Source organism: Physeter macrocephalus, chromosome 19 (genome assembly GCF_002837175.3).
Source record: "Physeter macrocephalus isolate SW-GA chromosome 19, ASM283717v5, whole genome shotgun sequence".
Lineage (NCBI taxonomy): Eukaryota > Metazoa > Chordata > Mammalia > Artiodactyla > Physeteridae > Physeter > Physeter macrocephalus.
In genome coordinates, this window is record NC_041232.1 from 40,566,429 (window position 1) to 40,594,136 (window position 27,708).

General features: G+C 41.9%; 1 protein-coding gene across 1 annotated transcript in view; it reads right to left on the reverse strand.

Moving 5' to 3' along the window:
* Positions 1–13,552: 13,552 nt before the first annotated feature.
* The window catches only part of CHST9 (carbohydrate sulfotransferase 9), a 201,066-nt gene continuing 186,910 nt past the window's right edge, over positions 13,553–27,708 (reverse strand). The window contains exon 6 of the mRNA XM_024120989.1: positions 13,553–14,641. Within this exon, the coding sequence (XP_023976757.1) occupies positions 13,553–14,641 (1,089 nt within the window). The remainder of the gene's footprint in view (positions 14,642–27,708) is intronic.

Consider the following 27,708-nt stretch of genomic DNA (forward strand, 5'->3'; position numbering starts at 1 on the left):
GGGGATTCCACTCTTCTTTTCCTATCATAATGGCCAGGACCACACAGCTAAGGGGACCAATGTGAGAATTATGCCACTTCTAAGTATATCTATCCCAATTACAAACTCAGAGACAGAGAAAACAAACACAGGGTAGGTCTTTGAACCCACTGGACTCACTGAAAAATAGATACAGGTTGAAATTCCATTTATCACTAGGTCTCCATAAGCCTCTACTCTAACTGGAGGATCGTGATGGTGTTTTGCGTCCTTAGGTATCATTGTTATTTCAGACCCTATATCTTACAGACCTGGAAAAGTCTGGGTATCTTCTCAAAGCGTAGTTATCATAACAAATAGTGGCAAGTCCATTTTTGAAAAGACTGGGGGAATTTTTACCATGTCCTCTTGTCATAGTTTTGCAAGGCCCTTTCTCAAGGGGATAAGATCTTCGTTTCAACCAAGGAGCTCTGTCTGTAGACCAGCATGGGTCTGGAAACTGCACGAACATCCATGCTTTTTCACTGAAGCAGAGGATTTCACCATCTGCTCTCTCCTCTCAAGTGTTTTGATTACATAAATTGGGCAACGTCGTGATCAGCTGGCCATCCATCTTGCCTCCAGATTCAAATGATCTATTAACCATTGCCACAGATCACTGCAGATCCAGCCCCCTGATTACCACCCCAGTCTTCTCACCCATTACGGGAACCACATCTACCTTGTCTCAGAAAGCCCAGTGTACACCTGGCTTCTACCATAACTTCTCAAAAATGAGCTTGTGCTCACTAGTGCATTCTGTATTGCCTTAGAGAAAGGAGTGTTTTGTGATCTGTCCTGGTTATCATGGTCCAGTGGTGAGTTCCACGGTTTTACACATGAAGTCCATTTTAACAATTCCTCATCCGGAGGCGTCTGATCCCTTCCTTGGTACTGTGCCCAAAGTTCTGGCATCTCCATTTATTTTCTGTAGGCCATAATCATACCCAACATTCAAGGAACCGTACCAACCATTAGGATTAGCTCTAGGAATCTTTGCAAGAACAACATGGGTAGTTCCACCATGTCCATAAATTGTGCCCTTTCCAACTTTCTATTTCATCTTGTCCCCACCTAACCAACACCCTCAAATTTCACTCTCACATATATTCCTCTGATTCCTGCTGATTGATATTGGTGATGCTTTCTGCATGCAAACTGTTTTATACCAGAATGTCCCCTGTTGGGCTGTGCTGATCTTAGTATCAGCCTGGAGGTAGTGAGGGGAGTAATGGAAGATCTTGAGGAAAATAAGCATCGTCTTATCCCTGCCTTCGGTGTGTTTTTGTGTGACCTTCATGGAAGGTGAGATTGTTGTCAGGCAAGGGGAAGGGGGTTGCTCCTCCTCGGCTGGATGTTCAGGACTCTTCTATCTAAAGAACTCCCAGCCCAGATCTTACTGTTCAACTCAGCCACCATCACAGTTTGTTCCTGGGCCTGATTTCGCAGCAGAATCTGCCCTGATGCTTCAGGAGTTGAAAGTCTTCTTCAAAGCTGTCATAGGCTCTCTGGCTTTGAAAGAATACCCTGAGTTGGCAGCAGTCCACCCTGAGCCTATATAGTCCTTCTTCAAGGTTTCAAATGCTGTTAGAAGAAGCCAGCCTACTCCACAGCCATTATAATTATCATGGTCCAGACACTGCATATTTCAATGACTCATCTTCCATGTGAACCTCATCTAACCACTCACTAACCACGGGTAAAAGCCTTAGTAACTGTGATGCCCCTGCTTGTTAGGGATTACCATCACGTCACTCTTGGCTCCCTCTGTTGTAGCCCAGTACACTGGGCGAGCGTTCTGAATATTCATGTCCACTTGGAACTTTGGAAGGTAACCGTATTTGGAAATAGGGTCTTTGCAGATGAAATCAGTTGTTAAGATGAAGTCATAGTGGATTAGGGTGAGCCCTAAATTCAGTGAGTGGTGTCCTTACAAGAAGGCCACCTGAAGAGACCCACAAGCACCCCGGGAAGAATGGCATGGGACAAATCCTCCCTCAGAGTCTCCATGAGGAGCCAACCAAGCAGAAAGCTTGATTTCAGACGTCTGTCCTCCTGAACCGTGAGAAGCTAAATCTCTGTTGTTTTAAGGCACCCAGTTTTAGGTACTTGGTTATAGCAGCTGTAGGAAACTACTACACCCCGGTCCCCAAGAAGGCAGCATCTGAGGCAGAGGTCTTACATGCTCGTCCTGAATCAGTACAATCAGTACAGCCCCAGGGAGCTGAAGTGAGGGTCAGTGGAGTGAATCAGGGATGGGAGGATGGCCACGGTGTGGATGCGATGTCTAGCTGGCTGCCAGTAGAACCGCTGGAAGAAAAAAAGTCTCTGTACTGTCTGTTGAGGAAATAAAGGGAGAGTAATATGTCCACTTGGTTCCACTTCCCATTGATCAAAAGCTATCCCCATCAGGTATTAACTCTCCTCTACCTACAGGTTGCATGTGCATTGGCACCAGATGCTCAGAAAGGCCATAAGATGGGGAACAGTGTGCTTATCTGAGGAGATCGAGGCTCAGCCCAGTCCGGATGTAGAGGTAACGGAAAGAAAGGGGCTGAAGACGGCAGGTGTGACAGGTTTTTCTTATTTGTTTCTACGTTGTGGTTAGAAAGCCCCCTATTTTAAACGATTATCTTATTTAAAAGAATCAACACTTGAAAGTCTGAAATTCAATTACACGTACATTTATTGAGTGAGACATGGTTTCTGCCCTCAGGTAACTTAGAATCTAACAGAAAAGTTAAGACACATTTTCATTTTGTCACAATACAAGTCATAATGCCGTAAGGGAAGGACGCAGTGCAATGCCAACATAGGGGTAGGTGTGCAAGATTCGTTCCTGCATTCATTTCTTCAACAAATATTTAGCGAGTGCCTTCTCTGGGGTTACAGGAATTCAGTGTACTGGGGGAGCCAGACACATACAGAAATAATTAGAATTCTAGAAGTGCAAAGATAGAGATACGCAAGGGTCTAATGGGATAATAACAGTAGTTATAATTCATTGAGCACTTATTAAACACTTTACACAAGTTTCCCACTTATTTCTCACAATAACCTTACAAGGTAGGCATTGCCATCCTCATTTTTGATATGAGAAAACTAGCACTCAGAGAAGTTAAATAAATTGGAGAAGTCCCAAAGTTTGAAAGTTGAAGACATGGCATTCAAACCCAGTTCTTATGTATGACAAGGCCCAGCTCTCAACCACCATAGGATTTTGCTTCCCGGTAACACAGGAGCAGGGCATCTCATGCGAGCCAAGGCAGAGGCAAGGGATGCCTGTCTGAGCTGAGGTTAGGGATTAGGAGGCCTCAGGAGGTGAATGGAGGGTAGATGATGCTCCAGCAGAGGGGACAGGATGAGCAAAGGCAGGTGGCAGGAAACCACCCACTGTCCGGGGATCACGGCCATTCTAGGTCATTGGAGAGGAAGCAGGGAGGTAGGAACTGGCAGAAAATGTGGTTGGAGAAGAATTAGGATCATGGAGGACACTGTGCATGTGGTTAGGAGACAAAATTGGATGATTGGCACTATTAAGGAGCTTTAAGTGGAGAAATGCCAGGCTTGGGTTTACATCTTAGAGTGAATATGGCCGTACGGAGGATGGCGTTGAGCACAAGGGTGGGAGTGCAGTGTTGCAGGCCAGACAGGGTGAGGGTTTGAACTAGGAAAGTAGCAGAAGGGATGGGAGGAGAGGAGAAGCTTGAGGAAGAAGTAGGTGGTGAAGTTAGGGGGCTTGCCTCTGGCTATGGGGGGTCAGCGCAAGGAGAGGTCTGGCTTGACTCCTTGGCTCCTGTCATGGGAGACAGAGGAGATGAATGGTGATGGCATCAAATAAGGAAAAAACAGGTTTGGGGGTTAGATGATGAGTTCAGCTTCCATCATGTGGAGCTGGGAGTGCCCATGGGCCGTCTAGGTGAAGAGGTCCAGCAGGAAGTTGGAAATCTGAGTCAAGGTCCACTACAGACATGTGGGCTAGAGACAGGGATTTGGGAGCCATCAGTCTATGGGTGGAGTTACAGCAAGGGGAACGGAAGAGATTCCCCAGGAAGAGTGGGTGAAGCAGCTGCGTGAGGGATGGTGACGGCGGGGAGGGATGGAGGGGGTTAGAATGGGGGGATGGGAGGCAGCATCATGTTGGAGGGGGCCTGTGAGGAGGCCATTTAAGTGAGAGAAAAATGGACACTACAGGCAGTGCAAATAGTAGGAACAAAATAGGAAGAAGAGCAAGGATATTTTCAGGGAATGTGATAGTTCAATTTGGCTGGATAATAATGGGTCTGATGCCGTCATCAGGTAATACCGGATAAAAGTTATGTGGCTGAGGGTCTGAAAGCCAGGCAATGAGAAGCTGGGAGCAGAATGATGCTGTAGGAAGTTTATTTTCGAAGTGTGCAGAGTGGATTAAAGGGAGAAGTTACATGTACAAGGGAACATTATTCAGTTTTAAAAGCAGGGCAATTCTGACATGTCTCCGGCATGGGTGAACCTTGAGGACATTTTGCTGAGTGAAAGAAACCAGTCACAAAAGGTCAGAAACTGTATGATGCCACTTATATGGTGTACCTTGAGTAGTCCAATTCATAGAGATGCAAAGTAGAATGCGGTTACCGGGGGCTGGAGGAAGAGGAGAGGGAGTTATTTAAATAATAACGAGTATGACACTTCAGTTTTGAGGATGAAGAGAATTCTGGAGACAGATGGTGGTGATGGTTGCATAATGAATTAAAAATGGTTAAGATGGTAAATTTTCGGTTATGTGTATTTAACCGCAATCAAAAATTTAAAAAGGAAAAAAGAGAAAAGAGAGAAAAGAAAAGGGAAGAGTGGTGAGGGGTAGGGCGTTTTCCAGAGGCGATTTCTAATAGTCCAGGCGAATGCTAGTGTAGCTAGAATTTGGTAGGGAACAGTAGAACTGAACTCATAGTGGAAACATTAAAAATGCTGTGACTGTATGTCAGAAGCGCTCAGATGTTGACAATGTTATGTGGTTCAACCTCATAGAAAGGAAAGGAGAGACAAATTCTTTAATGAAGCCCAAGAAATGTACAGTCTTATGATTTAAGTTAATTGCAAAATATTTCCTGGGGCACTTGCTTTCAAACTAATAATCCAAATAGCAAATATTTTCCATTTTCAATCATCTTAGTTCAATTTGAAAAAGGTTTTTTATTTTTTATTGGGGAAACTCATCCTGTCTTCACTTGGTTTAGTGTGAAGTTGAGTTGCCAGAATTGCCCTCAGTACACATTTGTCTTTTGTGTTTCAAAAGGGGAAAGTTTCCATCTCCCCATTTCATCCTGAAAGCTTTCAAAAAGTCTGGGCAGTGCCCAGCGCTGTCCCCATAACTCACTTCATTTCGGCTCTAGTTCTTGCAGTTGGCAGCCTCAGATGCCAAGTTTCTGCTTCAGCACTGGTCAAAATCCCATGCCGGGCTTTGGTACCAACACCTGCTGACGCATCTCTCAGTTGAGAGTTTTTAACTTTTCAACAGAGCAATGGAATGAAAGGAGCAGGCTTTATTATCGCTTACAATCGACCAGGATTTTTAAAAAATCACACACATATAAGTGGTGCTCAAACTTTGCTGTATGTAAGACTCATCCCAGGAGATTTTTTAAAAAAAATTCCCAAGTGGGTTTCATGAGATTCTGATTCAGTGCATCCTGGGTGGGCTACAGAAATCTGTTTCTAACAAAAATTTGGTCCAGGTGGTCCATACATTATTTTTTTGAAGAACTGATAAACTAAATCAGGATTTATTTTTTCCTAAGGATAATTACAGTCACCCTAGTAATATTGTCATTTTAATTCTGTAATTACTCTAGCATGCCAAGTACATTTCAATTCAAAATATTTCTGAAGAACATTTTTCTAAGCCTTGGATATATTTTGAGGAAATGAATGGATAAAATGAAGTACTATATAGGTTACCACAGTTTTTTTTTTTGCTCTTTGGGAACAAAAGTTGTGGCTATTGATTTTCATGGCTGTGTGTCTGTTTTCTCCAGCTGTCCAAGAGTTGAAGTGGGAGAAAGAGAGGTTAGAGCACTGAGAAACAGAGCTGGTGGAAAGTCATCGGGAATGCTAACGTCACCCAGGATAATTGCAGGAAGGGGTTGGAGAGGAGGAGTGTTATGAGCCAGATAGGGAAATCCTCAGAGAAATCTGGGAAATAGGCAATTTTCAGAGTTGAGGAAGAGTAGGTACACCTTCAAAACCGGAGGAGTTTTTGCAGGAAGGTTATCAAATAAGAGTCTGGATACATCAGTGTGAACCAGTTTTCGTCCCTAGATGCCAAGGTTCTGAGGGCATGGGAGAATGACTCATCTCTGCTGAAGGGGATGGGAAGGACTGTTATTTCCAGGGGTACCCAGTGGCTAAGACAGAAGGATGCCAAAGAAAGGTACTGGATTTCTCCCAACATCTCTTTTGTTGTTCAAAAGAGATTTCTTTAAACGATGAAATATTGTTTGGCCATCACACTGGGTAGAAGACCAAAGGACAAGCAGCATTTCGAGTGAGGATAAGGAAACCCAAAATGTGATGACCTCGTGGATCGCACAACACAAATATAGACAAAGAAAATATTCAGAAATCGCTTTTCCTTTGGAAGCTTGGTGGGTGGAAGAACATACTCTTCCGAGCAGGGGTTGAAAAGTGGGACACTTAGGAGTCAGCCAGGTAAGGTAAATGAGTGATGATGGCTAGGTGGAGAGCATGAACAAGAGAGATCTCTGGCCTCATCTGAAGGGGCTGACCTTGATTCTCCATGTTTTCAGGCAGACAGGTAGGATGCAGGGTAACAGAAATTCCCTATCACTGACCAAAGAGTCCCAATTTAAAATGTTGCCAGCTAATCCAAATATTAAATAAAATGCATTGTAGGTCAAACCAAACGTATCTGTGGCCAGATCTGGCCTGTAGGTGGCTAGTGTGTTCTTAGCTTTGGAGCCAGAGAGACCTTGGTGGGAAGCTGGCTCTGGAGCTGGTCATTAAACCTCTCTGACCCTCAGTTTTCTCATTTGTAGAATGATGGGTGGAATAATATGTAACTTTCATATTTGGGGGAATGTATGAAACATACTCTTCATGTCAAGTGAATGTATGTTTTTTTCCAGTGTCTGCTACCCAGTAGGTGCTCAGCAAATGGCTCTTATATAGACCAGAATTATGCATTTTTTCAACATTTCCTCTGAAAACTTCATAAACAAATATGTCACCTTAGAAATGTATCAATACAAGATTGCTGTGTCCACAGCTATACTTTAGGTTAAGGTGTGACTGTTAGTATAGAAAAGGCATGTGGCTTGGTTCACGTCCCCCAGTTGCCCTGTTCTGGAGCCTCCTCTTTAGATCCACTGGGCCTATAGATGCCTGAAAGTCATAGGCAGAAATATACACATTATACACTAAGAGAAACAGTAGGGGAACCTTTCCACAACATCACAAAAACATTTATTAAAGAAACTCTTTCCATGCAATGCTTTGCTAGAAACTGTGCAAAGTGAAATAAACAACACTCTTGGAAGACCTAAGACACATTCCAATGACAACAGAGATTTTGTATGCGTATAAAGAGGGGTATAGCAAATGAACAAATAAATTAATGAAGAAAAAAAAAAAAGTAAGGGAAGGAATGCCTGCATTCATTGGCAGAAGAAGAATCGGATGCATGTCGTATCAGGAGGAGATCTTTCTGCCTTTTTCCATTGATGAGAGAGCTCATGAAGAGATAAGATTTTTTTTTTTTTTTTTTTTTTTTTTTTGTGGTATGCGGGCCTCCCTCTGCTGTGGCCTCTCCCGTTGCGGAGCACAGGCTCCGGACGCGCAGGCCCAGCGGCCATGGCTCAGGGGCCCAGCCGCTCCGCGGCACGTGGGATCCTCCCAGACCAGGGCACGAACCCGGTTCCCCTGCATCGGCAGGCGGACGCGCAACCACTGCGCCACCAGGGAAGCCCCGAAGCCCCGAGATAAGATTTGAAAATTGACTAGTCTAAAAAGATTCCTTGGTGAGTTAACATGAAATGAATGTCCAGAGAGAAAGTATTTCAATAGAAGGTAAGACTTGAGCAGAGGCTTAGAGATGAGAAAAAATGATCGCTTAAGTGGATTTGAAGAAATTCACCTGGAAGAATAAGATCCTGGTGAAAAACCAAGACAGGAGGGACTAGGCAATCCTGAGAATTAAATGATGCAGGGCAATACTCTTTTGTTGGACTCAGAGTTGGCCTTCCTCAGGTAGAGTGTCCGCAGGCCTAGGAAAAGTCTGCCTTCTCTAGCTGAGCACTTATTTAATTTGACTTTTTTCATGGTGGTTTTCAGTTGTTTAAGTCGCTGCTCCTCTATTCTTTTCTACAGCCTTCCTGAGTTAGTTTAGGGTTATCTAACTACTAAACTAGTACTGGGGATGGGAACTCAGAGAAAAGATATGAGCACAATTGCTTAGTTTCTAACAGTCAGTAGTCATGGAGCTTTCCATTTGGCTGACTTGCTGAGTCACGAGCACCTTCGATGGCCATCAAGTGCCGACGTGCGGAAAACTGGCCAAACTCCCTTCCTCTTGAACTATATCCCCCGTGACCTTGCCCACTGCTGTATCTGTCTGGACTCTCTTGTCAAAATGACATTTTGTTTCTGTTAGACTAAATTTGTTCCAAGGACTTTTTTTTCTCTTTTTGAAAACTTTGTGTCTCATGATCAACTAGGAAAACAAAAGAAGGAGGAGGGAGAGGAAGCCTAATTTTTTATAAAATCTTTGAGTTTGTCAGTTTAACTAAACAGGAATAAAGAAATAAGCTGATTTGAAATGTCAAAAAAGTTTTCAGGTGCCAATATATATTTCTTGCCTTTGGCTGTTCTGAATATAGGTAAGAGAAACCAAAAGTAAGTAGTTAAGTTTTTACTATTCTAAGAATTGTTTGAGGCTTTCCTCGTGGTTCAGTAGTTAAGAATCCGCCTGCCGATGCAGGGGACACGGGTTCGAGCCCTGGTCCAGGAAGATCCCGCATGCCGCAGAGCAACTAAGCCCGTGCACCACAACTACTGAGCCTGCGCTCTAGAGCCCGTGAGCCACAACTACCGAGCCCACATGCCACAACTACTGAAGCCTGCGTGCCTAGAGCCCGTGCTCCTCAACAAGAGAAGCCATGACAATGAGAAGCCTGCGCACTGCAATGAAGAGTAACCCCCGCTCGCCACAACTAGAGGAAGCCCGCGCGCAGCAACGAAGACCCAACACAGCCAAAAATAAAAACAAATAAACAAATTAATTAAAAAAAAAAAGAAGAGTGTTTGGTAGCGGTATTTGCTGCTTGGGTTCATTCTGCCTCCCCACCTAATTACCAGCTATGCCTCTTTAGCTGGTAATTTAACTAAAGCACACCCTGCTTTAGTTTCCTTTATTTTACATGGGAAATGGGGGTGCATATAACAACACCTAACTTAGATTGACTATGGAGATTAAATAAATTAATGCATGAAAAGCACTTAAGTACTGAATAACTGTTAGCTATGATTATGAATATTACTATAATGATTATGATTAAGATTGAGACAGTATGACCCTAATGGTAGAACTAAATTATGTTAGCCCTGGTCTAAGGTCCTCAGGTGGTTGAGCTACTATTAAACACCTTGGTCAACCATTCTTCAGATATCAGGACACACGGGGGGATGTTAGCCAGGGGCAAAGTTTCTGCTTCACCATATTCCACAAAGGCTTAGAGTTTTAAAGATGCCCCAAGGGGCCAAATGAGAATTCAGAGTAGGGAGATGTTTATTGCAGCCCCAGCTTACTAATTCCAACTCATACTAATTCAGCAAGTGATGTTTTCAAAGAGAGCTTTAATATTCCAAAATACTCTGTATCTGCTTATATATTCCCTTCAGCTAAGCACTAATATACAGTGTTTAGGAGATAACACCTTTTTGAAGAGTAATTATTCATGAAAAAAGTGTAATTAACAGTCTTTTTTCCTCTTTGTCATTATAAATGGTGTCCAAGTAGTTCTTGAATTGCTAGATAATATTTATAGACCTTGAAGTTAGAGAATTTAGCAAGTGGCCCCATGTTCCCACCGACAATGGATATTTCCAAATACATGTGAAAATCAGAAAGTTGGGTGTCCTGTGCAAAAACGTCTCCGTTGAAGTTTATGGCAGTTTCTGGACACAATCACATCAATAATGCATATCCGTGGGTAGTTTACCAGGTTAAATAACTGTGGTTTTGGGCTTAATTGCCAACTTGTTACCCTAATAGTAATTCCAGACAGGAGAATAACAGAGTGAAGGGGCCTGCGTTACTGCTGTCTATAAAAATAAATAAGATCCTTAGGGCTTAATTAGAGGACTAACAATTACACCTAAAGCATGCTAATGTGAAAATGGGAACACTGGACATCTGGAAGATGAGTCCAGATTTGGTCACTTGCCTTTAGGAAACTAAATCCAAGAAATGGTGAGTGTCCAATGGAACAGTGATGCTCACACTTGGCATTTATACTCAGGCAGAAATGACACAGGTGAACGTGAGCTGGTCTAAGAAATCAAGTAATTCAGGGGAGATAAATGGGAAATGTATTTAAAATCCCAAGGAATCCAGGATGATGATGGCTTCTTTGGTCCTAATGTGAAAAGATATCATTTAAAAGGGAGAGCAGGCACATTAAAAATGTTCTTCCTACCTAAAAACACATATGGCTCCTGGAAATCAACCACACAGGATGCCAGCTGGCATCAGAGAGTCCACTGAGGAAAAGAATGACGGAAGGGCTCCGTATGGTTACATAGGGTCTGCGGAAAGGGTCGGGAAAGGAGCTTTTACAGTGTAAGATATAGAACGGCTTTGATAGAGAGCACTGTGTATCGTTTACTTCCTCTCACCCTTCTTCTCTACCACCAATGCCAAATAATCATATATATACATATATATGATTGGTTTTATATATATATACATATATATATTCCATCCTCTTAAGTGCATTAGAAATATTAATAAGAGAGGACGCTTGTTTCCATTTTTTTCCCCAAAGTTATGAAAAGAAAGGTTTTTGTTTGTTCTTTATATGGTTTCAGGAATAACTTTGATAAAAACTTCCCCTATCCTTTATAGCAGATCCCATCTAAAATTAGTTTTGTGTAGTTCAGGAATAAAATGTCAGGCTGCTTGGCATATTTTCTATTCTTTCTCTCTTTTTCTCCATAAAAAGATAAGTTCAGTGTTTCTAACTGACTAGGAATCCACTCTACACGGTATAGCAAAATTTAAATTATACAATTTAGATTACTCTAGAGTGAAACTACTTAAAAACGGAGAGCACAGCTTAAGTGTATGGTTTAGAGGCAAGAGTGAATGGAGTGGAAACATAGTAAAAGTTTGGTTTAGAAGGTTTAATACTTATGATCTGGCGGCCTGCTGCAGTTCCCCTCTCCTCGGGAGACAGATGGGATGCGGCAGGTGGGTGTAAAGAATGAAGCAATTCATGAAAACTCAGCCATGAAATGGGAAGTCAAAATGAAATAAGCACAATTGTAACTATCTTGGTCTATTAATATTCATATATTAATACCTACTTTTCTTTGAGAGGTATTACTGAATATTTACTGACAAGAAAAAATGATAGGACTTCCCTGGTGGCACAGTGGTTGAGAATCCAACTGCCAGTGCAGGGGACACGGGTTTGATCCCTGGTCCAGGAAGATCCCACATGCCGTGGAGCAACTAAGCCCGTGTGCCGCAGCTACTGAGCCCACACACGCTAGTGCCTGCATGCCACAACTACTGAGCCCGCGTGCTGCAACTACTGAAGCCCGTGCACCTGGAGCCCGTAACTGCCAGTGCAGGGGACACGGGTTTGATCCCTGGTCCAGGAAGATCCCACATGCCGTGGAGCAACTAAGCCCGTGTGCCGCAGCTACTGAGCCCACACACGCTAGTGCCTGCATGCCACAACTACTGAGCCCGCGTGCTGCAACTACTGAAGCCCGTGCACCTGGAGCCCATGTTCTGCAACAAGAGAAGCCACCGCAATGAGAAGCCCGTGCACCGCAACAAAGAGTAGCCCCCACTCGCCGCAACCGGAGAAAGCCCATGCAGCAACGAAGACCCAACACAGCCAAAAAACAAAACAAAACAAAACACAAAAAGCCGATAGTTTGAGAAGAGGAACATATTCAAGAAAAGTGTTTAAACAGCGTTTGAATATGTGGTTTGCTTAACTCAGAGTAACCGTCGACCAATTAAAATAAATTTCCCATCCAAACGCATCTACAGATTTAGGGCTCCTTGGAAAAAATTTCCAAAATGCATTACAACTTTCCATAGGGGTGACACATGGTCCTATTTTCCAAAGACTTTGATTGACTGCTTGAATACAATAGTATTTGATTCTGTTAGTATAGAATATTTAAACTTGAAAAGAAAATACCTTATTTTGTTTATGCATAAGCCTATTAAAAAAACGTTTCTAGGGGCTCTATGTTTATTCTCTAGAATGTAACCTATCTTTGAAGTGGTATATTAGTTTTTAAAAAGTCATTCCCAAGCTGAATAATTAGACAAAAGCTATTCTTAGAGTACATTCCACATATAAAGCTATGCACATGGTGCTTTGATTCAAATAATATTCTTATAAAACTTTGTTATTGTTTGAGGTCTATATTCAGAGTGGCAACTTTTGTTTTTGATGATTATTCCATCCTGAAACAATTTCCCCCCTGCCCAATTAAACCAGAATGAGGAGCACATTTATATCTGATGAGGCTTAAATTTCTCAGTGGCCTGCTTCAAAAGTGAGGACCTTTAGTGGTTACATTCATTTTGTCTCTGCAGAAAGGGCTCAAAAGGAAACAGAATCAATTCCCTCAAGTTTTTCTGGAAGAGGAAGGTTACTTTTGTTGCTTTGATCTTAGCATGCTGTGCATTTTTTATCGGCTGTTGAATATAAAAAGCCATAGCTTCATCTGGTTTTTCTGTTATATTCTCATACTGTAAATCACATAATGCCTTCCAATCTAAAGTAAAATGTTCAGGTCCAAAACACCATTTCAAAATTGATTTATCATTACAGTTGATGGAAAGATTTCCAGGGGTGTAAGAAGACTATGCAACATTTGATTCATATGCCACAGACTGCTAAAAATATCTCCATGCACTTTAGACAACAGATTCCAGGATGGAGACATACACTCATGCCATTTTAGATCTCGTTTCCTACCCTTGCAAGAGGCAGTTGTACCTAATGTAGCAGCTGGCTAGGTTATTGCTTCTATAATATAATCCATAATGCAAAAGCAGCTCTTTTCCAAACATTTTAGAGCAACTGAAGTTGTTTACATGTCTCTGTGGTAATTTTCCTATAACTTTGTGCCAATTGGTTTCATACTCTTTGGTAAAAATCTTCATTAAATCAAGACAACTGCACTTAGTTAAATTTTTCTCATAGAGAGAATTATAGGAATATTACAGCTAGCTGATTTGAGGCCATCATCATGAAGTACATCCAGGGTTTTAGAAAATGAATGCACACTACAAAAATGGAGTTGTATAATTAAACATCAAATAATCCAAGTAATAAAAGTCATAGATTAATTGTCTCTCAGTTCTAGTCAGATCCTTTAAATACTGTCTCACCACCTGAGCATTGGTTCTTTTATCAGAAGAGTGCCTATCCTTAAAGTTGGGAAATTTCAGCTTTTTTGGAGCTCCAATCAGCTGTAAAAAGTAATTGGCATCTTCTTCTAAAGTTTCAAATTTTCCTACAAAATCATAGTGGATCAAACATGGATAGCAGAGTTTGCTGATCTTTTCCCAGTGAATGTCCATTCCTACTGGACGGTGGGAATCCAGCAAATAGTGGATGAACTCTTTGAATTTGACGCCAGATCCATTATTTAATTCTTCTTCACAGGCATTCGGCCGATATTTCTTTATAATTGCCTTTCCAAATACAGGATGGTAATAACTATTGGGGTGTTCAAATTTGTCCCTAAATGCAGACACTAATCTTTCCATGGGATCACGAACAAACACAGCTTTGGTGTAGGTATTTAAACGAGTATAAATCCCTTTTAAGTCAAAGCTGTCGAGCTTTTTCAAATGCTTCCCGTAGTGAACAGCATCATGGGAGATGTTGTACGCGGAGGGGGCCAATCCGTTGAGTACCATCAGAATTCTCTTCCAGTTGGAACAGCCAGCCTTTGGTACTTCGCAGTATAAAATTTTGTGTTTATCTTCTACATAGATCCTGGAGACCATGTGAAAAAGATGGGATTGAGGACGACTCACCCCACCGAACTTCTTGCAAAATTCCTGAAGGAAAGACCTGCGTTTTTCTTGAGTTGCATCAATTCTCTTCCATTTGCTATCTGTGACTAAGCTTTTGTTTAAAGGGCGAATATCCACCGGCCAATTCATTTCGCTGAACTTCCTGAAAAGGGTCTTAGTCCCTTGATGTTTTTCAATCAACTGAATTGTTGGTGACCCTGTGATCCTACTCAAAACTTGAGCCTCTCCTTGGGAGTGGTTGTTCTCTGTGAAGACCCTAGTAGGCCTCTCAGAGTTGAGTAGATTTTCCTCTTTATTCTTGGGATCCTTGGACATGTGGGACTTGGGGTTCTGTTAAAATAGAGAAGGGGAAATGTTGAAAGCACATTCACAAATGTGGGTATTTGATAAGGAACTTAAAGTATTTATTTTAAAATGCTATCAAGGGGCACACATTTCGTGTAAGCTGCCAGAACAATTTAGCAAAGCATGTGGAATATACATTTTGTAATAAGCTTCTTCATAGAAAACGTAACGATGAAAATGGTATCCATGCATCACTTTGAACCAAAACTTCACATTTTATAGTATATATATTTGGGCTACTATGATGTTATTCATTTAATGTTCATGTGCTGTATTTCCTTAATACTCTCAGACTAAATTATCTGAATATTATTGGGATAAAACTACTAGTTATTGATTTGAATCTATGATCATAGTAAGTTTGTTATTGTTTTTGTACTGTCTTTGCATCTGTGGGTATCAATTATATAATCTTACAAAATTCAAAAAAAAAAAGGTATACACAAGATAGAAAGGAAAAGGCCCTGAATTTTCTATCTAAGCTTTGCCTGTAATGCAATAAAATATAACTCCATCATTTTGTAGATCAACGATTCTTGAGCTATTAAGGAGTGTGTTACCTTCAAGCATTGATTTAATGCATCTGAATGTAGATACAAAATGTAGCTGTATTTGGATTGAAATTTTTGTTGTTTTGGGGGACATCCTGTAATGCACAGAACAGTTCAAAGTAATAAATTACAACTTAAAATTGTAGCAAGGCCAATTATAAAATTCTGGTGACCACTTCAGTTTTCCAAGCACTTGCAAAAAGTGATATATATTTTTTCCCTTGGGAAATGTTTTATTTTTCTAAATTCATTTATCACAATAATTTCATAACTATAATCATGTTATCATACAATTTCATTCATGTATGAGCCATTCCCTCTTTTCCAAGTGAAGAAAGACTAGGGAAACCAAAAAAGTCTACTTGATATCCTGCTACATAAAATTGTATCAAAAGTGGATCTGTGAAGCACGTGTGTCCTACTCAACCTCCCTTTTCCTCTCCCCATGCTGTCATCTGCTTTTCCCACTACCTTTCGTCTTCGTGCACTGAAGAGTTTAGCTCCCGGCTCAGACTCTGCTTCTTCATCTCCACTATTGTCATCACGTGTAGTGACTCTGACACCCTATAAACTCTCTGCTCTCTTGACTACCTTGCCTTTCGTAGAAGTCTCTCCATTTCACATGGACCTTGCCACTGACAGAGGCTGCGCCACCTCCATCACCTCTCTGACCCTCATTGTCTAACCTTCCAGTACATCATTGCTTCCAGTTTTGCAATTCTATGACCACTTGTCACTATGTTATTCAAGCTCTTAGCAGCCAGCATGCCTGGTGGCACTCAGAAGTCACCTCTGTAGGGATTTGTTCCCTGTCCACCTTGTCTAAATTATGTTCCCCTCTGAGATTTTCTCCCACTGAACCCTGCTTATTTTGCTCATAGCATTTATCACAATATGAAATGATTGCTTTACTTCTAAGTTGTCTGTTTTCACCCCATCCACATCTCTTGCACTAGAATATGACTGCAGATGTCTAATCTTTCTTGTTCGTTGTTGGATCTCTGGTACCTAGCACGTTGCCTGATGCATAGATGACCAATAAATAATTGTTGAATGAGTGAATGTGATTACAATTTAATGATGGGCCTCTAAGCAGTTGTTTTATGACCTTGTCTAAGAAAAACAGTGCTAATCAGAAGATCAAGGTTAACGTAGATAAATAATTGACCAATTCTTTTAAGGTGCTGAAAATCTGTATTCAAACAAATCTTTGGCAGAAGAGAAGACAAATAAAACAGGCACAGGTAGAACTTCTCATGCTAAAGTAGGCATGTAGGTGGGAGCCTTACCTGCCTGCAAAGTCAGATTGGTTCAAAGTCACTCAGTGCGGTCTGGTAACTCCTGGAGGCTTGCCAGCCATCTGGACTCCTAGGCATCACTGTGGACACCCCAAAAAGAATCTGGGGATGGGGTCCTGACTCTAATTTAGACAAGCTCCCCAGGTACTCCACAGGCAATAACAGCATTTGGGGTCCACTGAACCGGAGCATAGCAAAGGAGAGTAAAAAGTAAGAGTTCATCAGGCTTCCCTGGTGGCTCAGTGGTTGAGAGTCTGCCTGCCGATGCAGGAGACACGGGTTCTTGCCCAGGTCCGGGAATATTCCACATGCCACGGAGCGGCTAGGCCCGTGAGCCATGGCCGCTGGGCCTGCGCGTCCGGAGCCTGTGCTCCGCAATGGGAGAGGCCACAACAGTGAGAGACCCGCGTACAGCAAAAAAAAAAAAAAAAAAAAAGTAAGAGTTCATCTCATACCATCAAGGAGAGAAAGACTCCAAATACGGTGGACATGAATATTTCAGTAAGCAGAGACAAATGCTCTATTGTAGGCAGGGTGTCACATCAGGCCTCACACTGACCAGATGAAATACCCTTCACCTTCATCCACTTCCCTTTGCTGGAGGTCCCTGTTCCCCAAGCTACTTTCCAATCACTGGTTTGACTGGGGAGATTACTACACAAGGGAAAAATTCATTGCTCATAAATTTGACTTCAGTCTCCTACTAGTTTATTGCGTACCAGTCTGTTTCCTTAGCTCTGACTAAATCAAGGTATGGACAAAGGCTTAATTCTAGGTAATGATACCCCATGAGGCTTCTTGTTGGATGGCCATGAGACCCTCTTCAAGCAACGCCTCACTTCACCATCACTCACCTTATAAAAACAGTTACTAGAGAACATGGCTGTTACCTTGATGCATTAATGCATATGGACTTCATGGTATATATTTTGTCCAATGCAGTTGAACCAAGTTAATCTCATTTCTGACTCATCTTAGACAAACCTCCCCTTTCCCCTAGCTTAATTGAGGTATAATTGACAAATAAAAATTGTATATATTTAAGGTGAAAAAAAACAGTTACCAGGATGTGGTGACATCCCTCCCCAACCCCAGCCCCCCATTCCACTTCCTTTTAATCACAGCAAAGACTGAGGGGTTTGGACTACGAATATCAAGGTTAATGGTATTTTAAATTGGAGGCTTATACCAATGAATTTCCATCATGATTGTTATAATAACAATAACGACAACAATAAGAGTAAACTCTTACATTCCCATTTTCCTTCAGGGTACTTCATTCAGACTGTCCCTAAAGCAAATGCATATAAAGCCAAACTTATCCTGTTCCTTCCAAAACTGACTCTTCCTGCACTCTATTCTGTTTCTGAAACGGTTCTATTACATTCTGGTCCCCACTGACAAAATCTGAGGGATGCTTTAACAATCAGAAAGTAAACTGGTTAGTTTAAATCTCATAATGCCTTTCAAAAAAACCTTATTTTTTATTTATTATTTTTAATTGGATATTCTTTAGTAGCCTCCTAATTAGGCTTCCTGAAAAGTACTGCCAAATTAGTCTTCCTAAAATATTTTATTTTTCAACCCTTAAAATTGGAACCGGCTCAACTACATATAAACTAAAGTCCCGACTCCTTAGCTTGGTATGGGCAGCCTGTCACCACCAGGCCTCTTGTCACTTTGTGTTCTGCTCCTTTCCTGATGTGTTCTCTGTCCTCTACTTGCTTCTATCAGTCTCTCAGCATCCCCCATCCATGTTCTCCCCCTTTCTTGGGACTTCCCAAATCTCCGAAGCTGATATAAAATCCCACTGTCCCCATGAAAACCACCCAGGTCTCCAGTGAGGGATTCCACTCTCTTTGAAACAACTTCGGCACTTAGTCTGTACCACCTGTAAGGAAAATAACTTTATTCCAGCTTACACTGCTATTTGATTTTCTCTCTGAGAAACCCTTTCAGCCACAGCTAAACTGTAAACTCTGGCAGAAAGCTATAGTCTTCCATATATGCCTTTAAAGAGTGGATATTATTGCAAAATTAGCTGAAAGACATGTAACCACAGATGAAAAAAATGAGTATTCAAAGAAGCCTAATGAAGAAAAATTGTGGAATATTTATGAACTCTGCAGTAAATTTGAAAGCCTCACTTTTCTTAGTTTTTAAGGCCTAATGTACCTCCCCTGTGAAGTCTTCTCTGATCTTCAACAGTTAAATTAATTGCTCTTCCTCTCTCCCCCTCAAAGTCATGGAGCCCTTACTACACATCAGGCATTGCGCTAGATGCCAGGGATGGCTTGGTGGATAAGACAAATGTGGTCCTTGCCCCCTTGGAGCTCATATACATAGAGGAAAAAAATCAAATAATTACATAATTAATTAATCTATTACCATAGTGGCAAAGGCTCCAGTGGGAAGCTATTGGAGGCTGGGAGTGCAGAAATGAGACTGCAGGGTACAAAGACAAGTCTACTCAGTTTGGGTGTTAAGTCCTCTGTTTAGCACTTTTCATTTTACTCTAGTTAGTTGTTGTAGTTGGTTGTTTAGGTGACTAGCTCTCCAATTAATTTTAAGTTTATTAAAGGTCAGTGTACAGGCTTATAAATCTATATTGTCTCCACTAGCATCTAGAATAGTATTTTGCATAAATATATGTTTTGAATTTAATGGAAGCAAAAGCAATATCATTCCTGTACTGCCCCCTTTTCAGGCAACTAACGCACACAGGCTTTATGCTGTCGACAAGGGTTGTAATTCTGCAAAACTTGGTCTGCTATTGTGGGGCTGATGGAAACTATGTAACTCAAGGATGTTGATCATTCATTCATCCAACATACATGTATTGAACTACCACTAGATACTGTTTTTGGCCTTGTAGAAATGGATGAAGTAGATCAAATTTATGGACCCTTGAGGAAGCCAAAATTTAACTGGGTGGATTAAAAAAAAGCAGTTTATGAAAAAGATGTGATAATTGTTATAATGGAAGAATGCATAGGGTATTTGGGGGACATAGAAAAGAGTACTTAATTTTTCTCAAGAGATTTTTTTGGGAGCAAATTTCACAGAGGAGGTAGATGCCTGAGAGGAGTCTGGGAGGATGACTGGGAAGCTGACAGGTGGACCAACCAGGATGGGAAGGTACCATCAAGCGGACACTTGAGGGACCAGATTCAGATGCGAGGGAGAGGCAAGCAGATTGGGATTCACTCTGGAGGGCCTTGTGCCCCTATAAAGAGTCTAGACTTGGCCACATAGGTGACAGGGATTTTCAGTAAGGCAGGGACTTAGAATGAACATTCTAGTAGCATCAGGGAGGTGTGACTGGGGGTAGGGGGATCATCTAAAAGACAACTGCGACTGTCCATCAGGAATACTTAGGAGAAGAACTAAGACAATGGGGTCAAAAGGGAATTATCTGAGGCAAATTTAGGAAATTGATCAGACTTGGAGAGTGGGGGTGAAGGAAGTACAAAGAATGGATTCCCATCTCCCAGAGAGAGGAAAGGGAGCAGTAGGTGTTATGAGAGGCTAGGGAGTGGGTGTGGGTACTCACTATCTTCAAGTTCAGAGCTCTGGACTTTGAGGTACCTTGGGAAATCTGGGTGTCAATATCGAGACTTCAGAGCTGGTTATACAGATTTGGGAGGTGTTGGCTTGTGGAGGTGCTAGCTGAGTTTATGGGCCTTGAAGGCATTTCCTAGACAGAGAGGCAGAGATGATCACAATGTCTCCTGTTTACTGAGTGCCTGCTACGTGCTGACCCATAGCAGGCGCTCTTGCTGCCATGATAATCTTTCACTGCCACTTTCCAGATGAAGAAATGGAGGCTCTTCATTTAACTTGTTTAAGGCACACAGGGCTTCAGCACAGGTGAGAACCCAGTCCCAGGAAGCAGCGTCTACTCAAGGACCTGTTTCTTCGCCATCCGCTACTTGAGCTACTTGAGCCCTGAGACAGCCATGCCAACTGTGAGAGCAGCAGTGACACTGGCAGGACACACTCCATTTGTCTTACTTGGTTAAGCATCTGCCAGCCCCAGATCAGATTCGCCTGTGTCAGCACCTTTGAGTGACACACACACCCCTCTGGCTTACGTTGCCTGCAATATTTGACAATTCAGCTTTACTCAGGGCTGCCTCTTCAGTGTCGGCCCAACCCTCTCAGTGTGGAGCAGGCAACTCACTCTTTGGTGCTACCATGGGCCTGCGCTAGGATGGGAGGGTGGCCTGGGGCACCAGATTGTGTCCTGGGGCACCTGGGGCCGTGCTGAGAGGGATTTCTTTTCAGGATTTCAGGCTGAGAAAGAATGCAAAGGAAGAATGTATGACATAAACTCCCAGCAAAACAAGACAGAGAGGCAAGGAGGAGTAGAGTTGGGGGGGCGGGTCAGAGGGGGTCAGAGGGCATAGGTGACTGACAAAACAAAGTGATGATCCAGCATATATTTGCAAAGTCTTATCTCTTCATGCATTAAGATAAATTTTATCACTTTCATTTTAAGAATATTATTTTATTAATAATAAATTTTGAAGTTTTTTGAGGGTTTCCAAGATAGTTTCTCCTGAAGATGACAGTTTGTTTCAAGATGTCGTTGAAATGGCTACTAAGAAGTATCAATGGCCATAGCCAACTCCTTTTGGTCTCCCTTTCTTCTCAAGGCCAGGTATGAGTGCCACTGGTCCTGATCCCTTAGCCTGAGGCTGGGAGCCTTCAGTGTCTGTACAACCTCATTCCCCAGAGCTGGTACAGAATGAGCCCATGCTGGACATGGGAAGATCACAGAGGCCCGCCTGCCCCCTGCAGCCCAGCCTCAGTAAGTGCAACTGTGCGAATGGAGAAGCGGGGGAAGAAGGGGGGAGGCAGGAGCCAGGGACAGTCCAATCCTTCCTGTTCTTTTCTTTAGGCAGAGCTCCAGTCCCAGGAAGCAGCATTTACCTGGGGAACTGTTTCTTCCCCACCCATTACTTACTGGTTCAAGGTTACTTGAGCCCTGGGAACACAACGCCAACTGGGAGAGTGGTAGTGGCAATGGCAGGGCTCGTGTTGACCAACCACAATTCTCTTATATCGAGACACTGATGGACAGGATCCTGCCTAATCTATTTATAGAGACACAGCTATCATCAAGCAAGCAGGCAAGCATAATTCTCTAAAGGTCCTGCAGACACTGCATCATCACCCCCCTTTCCTCACTATGATTCTATAATGTGTTTCTTGTAAGGAGCAAACATATCTTGACGTACCTTGCTCAGAAATACAATCACAGTCTATTCACTCCATCTACTCCCCACACAAGAGAAAACTGCCCACAGTAGGGGGAAGGAAGTCTCAGACTTTTCTTAGGGCCGCCCATAACTGCAGCCACTAGCAACTAGACTACAGCCTATACTGTAACAAGATGAAAGTGCATGGATTTGAGCACCACGCACTTGTGAAAACCAAAGAAAAGGTGCGCACTTCTGGATCAGTTCTCAGACCAGTGGGAAGACTCTTGCCTCACCTGCAACTCATGGCCCATATATTGAGATTCCCAGGTCCAGAGCACGCTCCCTCCTGGGCAAGGAAGGATGTATTTATACCAGTTGGCAGGGAGGGTTGGTTTTCATGTCTTGGCCCCTGTCAGGGCTCCGGCCTCCTTTAGTTAAAGCACAGCTGCTGGACCAAGGCCGTAGGGAGAGGATAAATGGTGAGTGTGGGTTTGGGATAAATATCGACAGAGCGCTTCGCGTGTGCCAGGCGCTGCTTCAAAGAGTTCATCCTCACCCCACCTCTGTCAGGTGGTTACGATCATGTTTCCATTAAACTTACTTGGTGTCTTACGACTGGCAACTCCTAGATCTGGGATTAAAATTCAGGCTTGTCCGGCTCCAAACCTTGTGTTTCTTACCATATGGTACATGTTTACTCTACAGGGCTCTCAGTGCCATCACATCTGTAATTAGAAGAGTGTTTCCTTGCCCTTTGGTCCACGTGAATACTATCCTTTGTACCGAGCTACCTTGAGATGGCCACATGTGCTGAAGTCAACTCTAGAGTGTGCAGTGGACATTGCCAAACCTTTGGTTGCTTCTCTCCTGCAATTTAAACTACATATGTTGGGTACCAAGAACAGATGCTCTATTGGACAGTCCCAAATTAATCAGCATGGCCGAGGGGGCACTGGGCTCGTTTCTAGAAAACCATGATTTGAGCTAGTGCTGCCTGGACTTTGGTTTCCCATTATGCTGCATAAACCACACAGAAATTGTGATCATCAGCTCAGCTTTTATGCCTCAGAACAAAGCTCCTTATTTTCACGGTATCTTTATTGCCTCTCCTGCTTCTACACTCCTGTTAGAAACATCTATCCAGACTTGGTGGTTATGGAGTGATGATGTCTTCACTCCATCCCCGGTGGCCTTTTCAAGAGAAGTTATTTTATATCTTGGTATTTCAGTGGCTGCAAATCTGGGAAAACACATAATATGTGGGTACTTCTGAGCTGTGTGTCTGGATCAGGGATGAAAGGAGGGAAGTTGAAGGTATCTTTCAATCCCTGATAAACTCCCAGTGACCAGTGAATCTGGTCCCCATGGCTTTTTATCAACAAGACACTAGCTCTATGACTCCGTCTCCATGGGGATTTATACACTGAGGAAAAAATGTCCATTTCTTGCTGTGAGTAATAGGACCCCTGAGTGCTGAGTCACAGCATCTTCTACCACCCCAGGTTCATCAGCAGGACCGTGCCTCCTCCGGACCCTAGTATAGAACTCATTTTCAGCAAAGTCTAGTTTCCATGTTCTAGGTTAGTAACTTATCAGATGGTTGGCCCAAAAGACAGAAACCAAAAAGTTTTGTGTATTGCATTCTGGTTAATTTCTCTGGGGTCCTATCACCCTCCAGGTGGTTGTCTCCAAGGTAACTGGTATCCTTCTGCTCTACTGATCTCATCTCTTACCGCCACCCAGTCACTTTCCTGTTGGGTGTCTTCTTCAAGGTATTCCCAGCCCCGCAGGGTTACAGAACGAGGAAGACAATCTTGGTGGTCTACAGGTGCTCAGACCAATTTGCAAAAGAACCCCTGAGTGCCCAGGTAGGTTGTGAGACACACATTTCACACCTATTTCAGCCCAACAACTTGTGAAATGGGAGGGAGACCAGACTTAGTAAATTTTTACTCTTATTCATGCTTTACTTGCAACTTTCAACTGACCTTAAATTAGTACTTTCTACCAAATCAACCTCACTCACTGGAATAAGGTATCTAACCAATCAGCCTGGGGCAGTTGACTCAACCTCCCATGTATAAAAGAGAGATAATGATGCCGACTTTATGGAGTTGTGAAAAATAAATGGAACAAATACCCAATGCCTGCCGTGTAGCATATACTCATTAAGTGTGGCTTTTAACCACAACTTTTACATTTCTGCCAAGAGTATTACCTTCCTGCAGTAACCCTGGGAGCCTTGCATTAATCTTTGTCTCAGATTGTTAATTCGCTTCTCATACTCAGACACCAAACTCTATTCATTTTTTCTCTAAACTGTTCATTCCCACTATCAATGTATCACTTAGACACATTTTTTTTCACGCCCAGACTATTGTCATAGCCTGCTAGCAGGATCAAGCGATGCATTCATTTGATGGGTATTTATTATGAGCATCTAATATGTGCCCTGTTTAATGGCATTGGGGCCAGAGGGGCAAACGACTCTGACAAGGGTCCTGTGCTCATGGTACTTACATTCCTGTGGGTGAAGATAGATAATGAACAGATACATGAACAAAAATTTTGATGATGATACGTGTGAAGCAAACACTAAAACACAGCGATGTGGCAGAGCGTGAGTGGCCGGTGGAGAGTGGAAAGACCACGTGAACTAGGTGTCTAGGGAAGATCTATTTGGGAGAAGCTAGTTGAGCAGAGATCTGAATGACAAGAAGAAACCCCAGATCTGGGAGCAGAGTGTTGTAGGCTGGGGCAATGAGGGCAAAGGGCCCTCAAAGGGGAATGAGCCTGGTCAAGTGGAGGGACAGAGGGCAGATGGTTGTCGTGTAAGTGCAAAGGGCCCGGGGACTCAAGATAAAATCAAAGAGGAGGGCAGGACCACATGCTGTAGGAATACCAGGTCATAGAGAATTTAAGATTTAGGATTTAGGTCATGGGAAAGATGTAGGGTTTTGTCAGAGGTGTAATATGAGCCACTGGAAGATTTATACGGGGGATAACATGACGTGAAGCACATTTTATAAAGCTCACTCCGCTGGCCAAGTGGAGAATGGACTGGGGGCCGTTAAGAGTGGACACAGAGTAGCCTGGAGAGAGGCTGGTGGCTGGTATCAGTGGAGAAGCAGTAAAAAGGAGAAACACAGGGTATGTGTGGGAATTGCTTACTGATTGATGACAAACATGCATCCCGAGCATTCGTTTTTTCAGGATTTCTCTTGTATGAAGAAGGGTGATTATCTGTCAATATTCATTGCACCATTGAGCCAATATGCAATGCATGAATCATCTCTGAGATAAGCAGATGAGGCTTTCTTGTAATCTTTCTATTTTGCTGAGATAATTTCACTTGCTTTGGAGTTTATGAGGCCATAAGTGGCTCCCATCTGTTGATGAACATATTTCCAGGAGTCATTTAGTCTCAAGTATGAAATACTTGAGGGGAAGTTAAATTGTAACTTTTATATTCTGTGTCATCTTAGTAACAGAACCAAAATTGGAAGCATGTGTTCAATTTTGGTCTTTCATTTTCAAAGCTTTAGGTCAGGCAAAGAATTAATTTCATTTGTTTACAAAGCAGATTATGCCTAATAAAATCTATTTTGTTTATGGTCACATTTTAGTCAATCCATTGCCTTAGAAAATGAGAGAAATCTGATTGGCTAATTAGTCAACATAGTAAATTACATTATTCCACATCCACAGAACATTGGCCTAATTGAATTATCCAGTAATAGTATGACAGAAATATTTCCTTTTAATACATTTTGAGCAAGGCACATACCAGTGGTGAAACAGTGAAGAATCTTGTTTATTCCACCCTTGTTTGATGATCGACCACAGAATATAACATAAGACTTCTGTGGATAATAACTTTTTCCACATTAAGGAAAATAAAGCAAGGTAGCTTTCAGTGGGATCCTTACTGGTACTCTGAATTTTCACTACTTGTTGTGCATCTTTTCCTTCCCAGAAATTTGTTCTCTGATAAGTGCTAAAAAACTTTACAAAAGAAAGTTTCAATAAAATTGGTTTTAATTTATGCATAATCAAAGAGATAGGTTTGATCACTTTCTTTCTCTAGTGAGAGGTACAAAAACTCTCCAGGACACTTTCTTTCACTCTTGAAATTCTGATGAGGACTGTTTCCTCAGCCAAATTCAGATACACACAAAAGTCTACACACAATATCAGGCATGCCCATGGGATCTGCCCTGAGGGGCCAGAACCATTTATATAGCATGGATTCTACAGAATTGGCCTTGTATTAACGACCACTACTTGTTATTTTTTTTTCGTTTTGGGCTTTTAGAAATATTTATTGTGGCCAAATGTTGGAAATAGTGAAATTCAAACTGATGAAAATAAAAAAGGATTGCAATTTGTAAATACAAAGGAAATAGCTATTTTAGCATCATTATAGGGAATAGAGCTCAACTTAAGCAATGATCTATATACACTATAAAAATATTTCTGATCCCTTGATCACTACTTCTTTTTTTTCTTTTTAAAATCAACTTTATTAAGGTATAATTTATATACAATAAATTGAATTTAAAGTATACATTTTGATGAATTATGACAAATGTGCACACCTGTGAAACTACTGTCAAAATAAAGATACAGAAAAATTTCCATCACAATAAACATTTTCCTTGTGGACATTTGCAATCCATCCTTTCTTTTGCCCCCAGCCAGATAAGGCAACCACTTATGTTTTTTGTCACTATAGGTTGTTTACAGTTTTTGGAATTTTATATAAACAAAACCATGTAGTATGTTCCATTTTGCTTGATCACTACTTCTCAAAACACATTTTTTTATGTCCACAAACAACTTTTATTCAAAATGATGACTACCCTGGTGTCCCTTTCATTCAATTCCAGAAGAGATCAAGTTTTCACTTGAGTCCTTCATTCAGTTCTTTATCATGAGAAGAAAGAATAACATGGGTAAAATAGTTTAAAGGTAGATTTAAAAAAATACTGTATTTTAGAATGTATATTCAATGGTGATGACAAATGGGCTCTTTGTACCAGTTTGATCATAGCTTTAACCCAAGAAGTGAAAGAAAGATTTTCTATAGGGAGGAGGTGTTTGAGTTACCGAATGTTGACAGGTCTCTACTAACTGGGTTCCTGCCTTGTAGAAAGTGGATACTGAGTTGCTACATGTTGAGGAAAAATCTCAAATGATGGTGCTGACCATTTTGCTCATAACATCTGCTGAGCTGAAAAACTGCAGTTACGCAGTTATACTCATTTCAGGTACAGATGCTAGCAAGTAGGAAGGGGTGTGATTAGAAATCTCAAAAGAGAGGAGGAAAAAGAAGAGAAACAGATTGACTAGCAATCATCTGTGGAATAGATTTCCCTGGCCTGTTGGTGATAACATCTTAGGTGGTGCGATTCATTTACATTAGATGGTAAATTCTCTATTTTTATTCTTTCTAATAGATGCTACATTTTCAACCGTTTTAGAATCCCATATTTTCTCACATGAGTACATATACAGTGACACTTTATTACTAATAGTGACGAACTTATGAAAGAGTTTTTAGAAGTGAGGTGCTTTTCTGGAAAACAGAAGAACAAGAGAAGATTTTATAGTTGGTGAGCATGAAGGTTTCACCTTCAATTCTTGTTTTATGTCCCTAATAATTTGGTCTGGGCTCTGCTGAAGTAACTTGCCAGTGGGCAAAAGATTATCCTAATGTATACTTTTTTTTAAGTTTTTAATCTCTTTTCAGGTGACAAATAGTTTTTCTCTTAGACCAGATTCACTTGATTTTTCACTTAATTAAAAAAGTAATTTAATGCTCATCAGGAGCCCCAGAGTAAGTACATGCTATCTTGATAGTTAAAACATTTTTAGGGCTTCCCTGGTGGCGCAGTGGTTGAGAATCCGCCTGCCGATGCAGGGGACACAGGTTCGTGCCCCGGTCTGGGAAGATCCCACATGCCGTGGAGCGGCTGGGCCCGTGGGCCATGGCC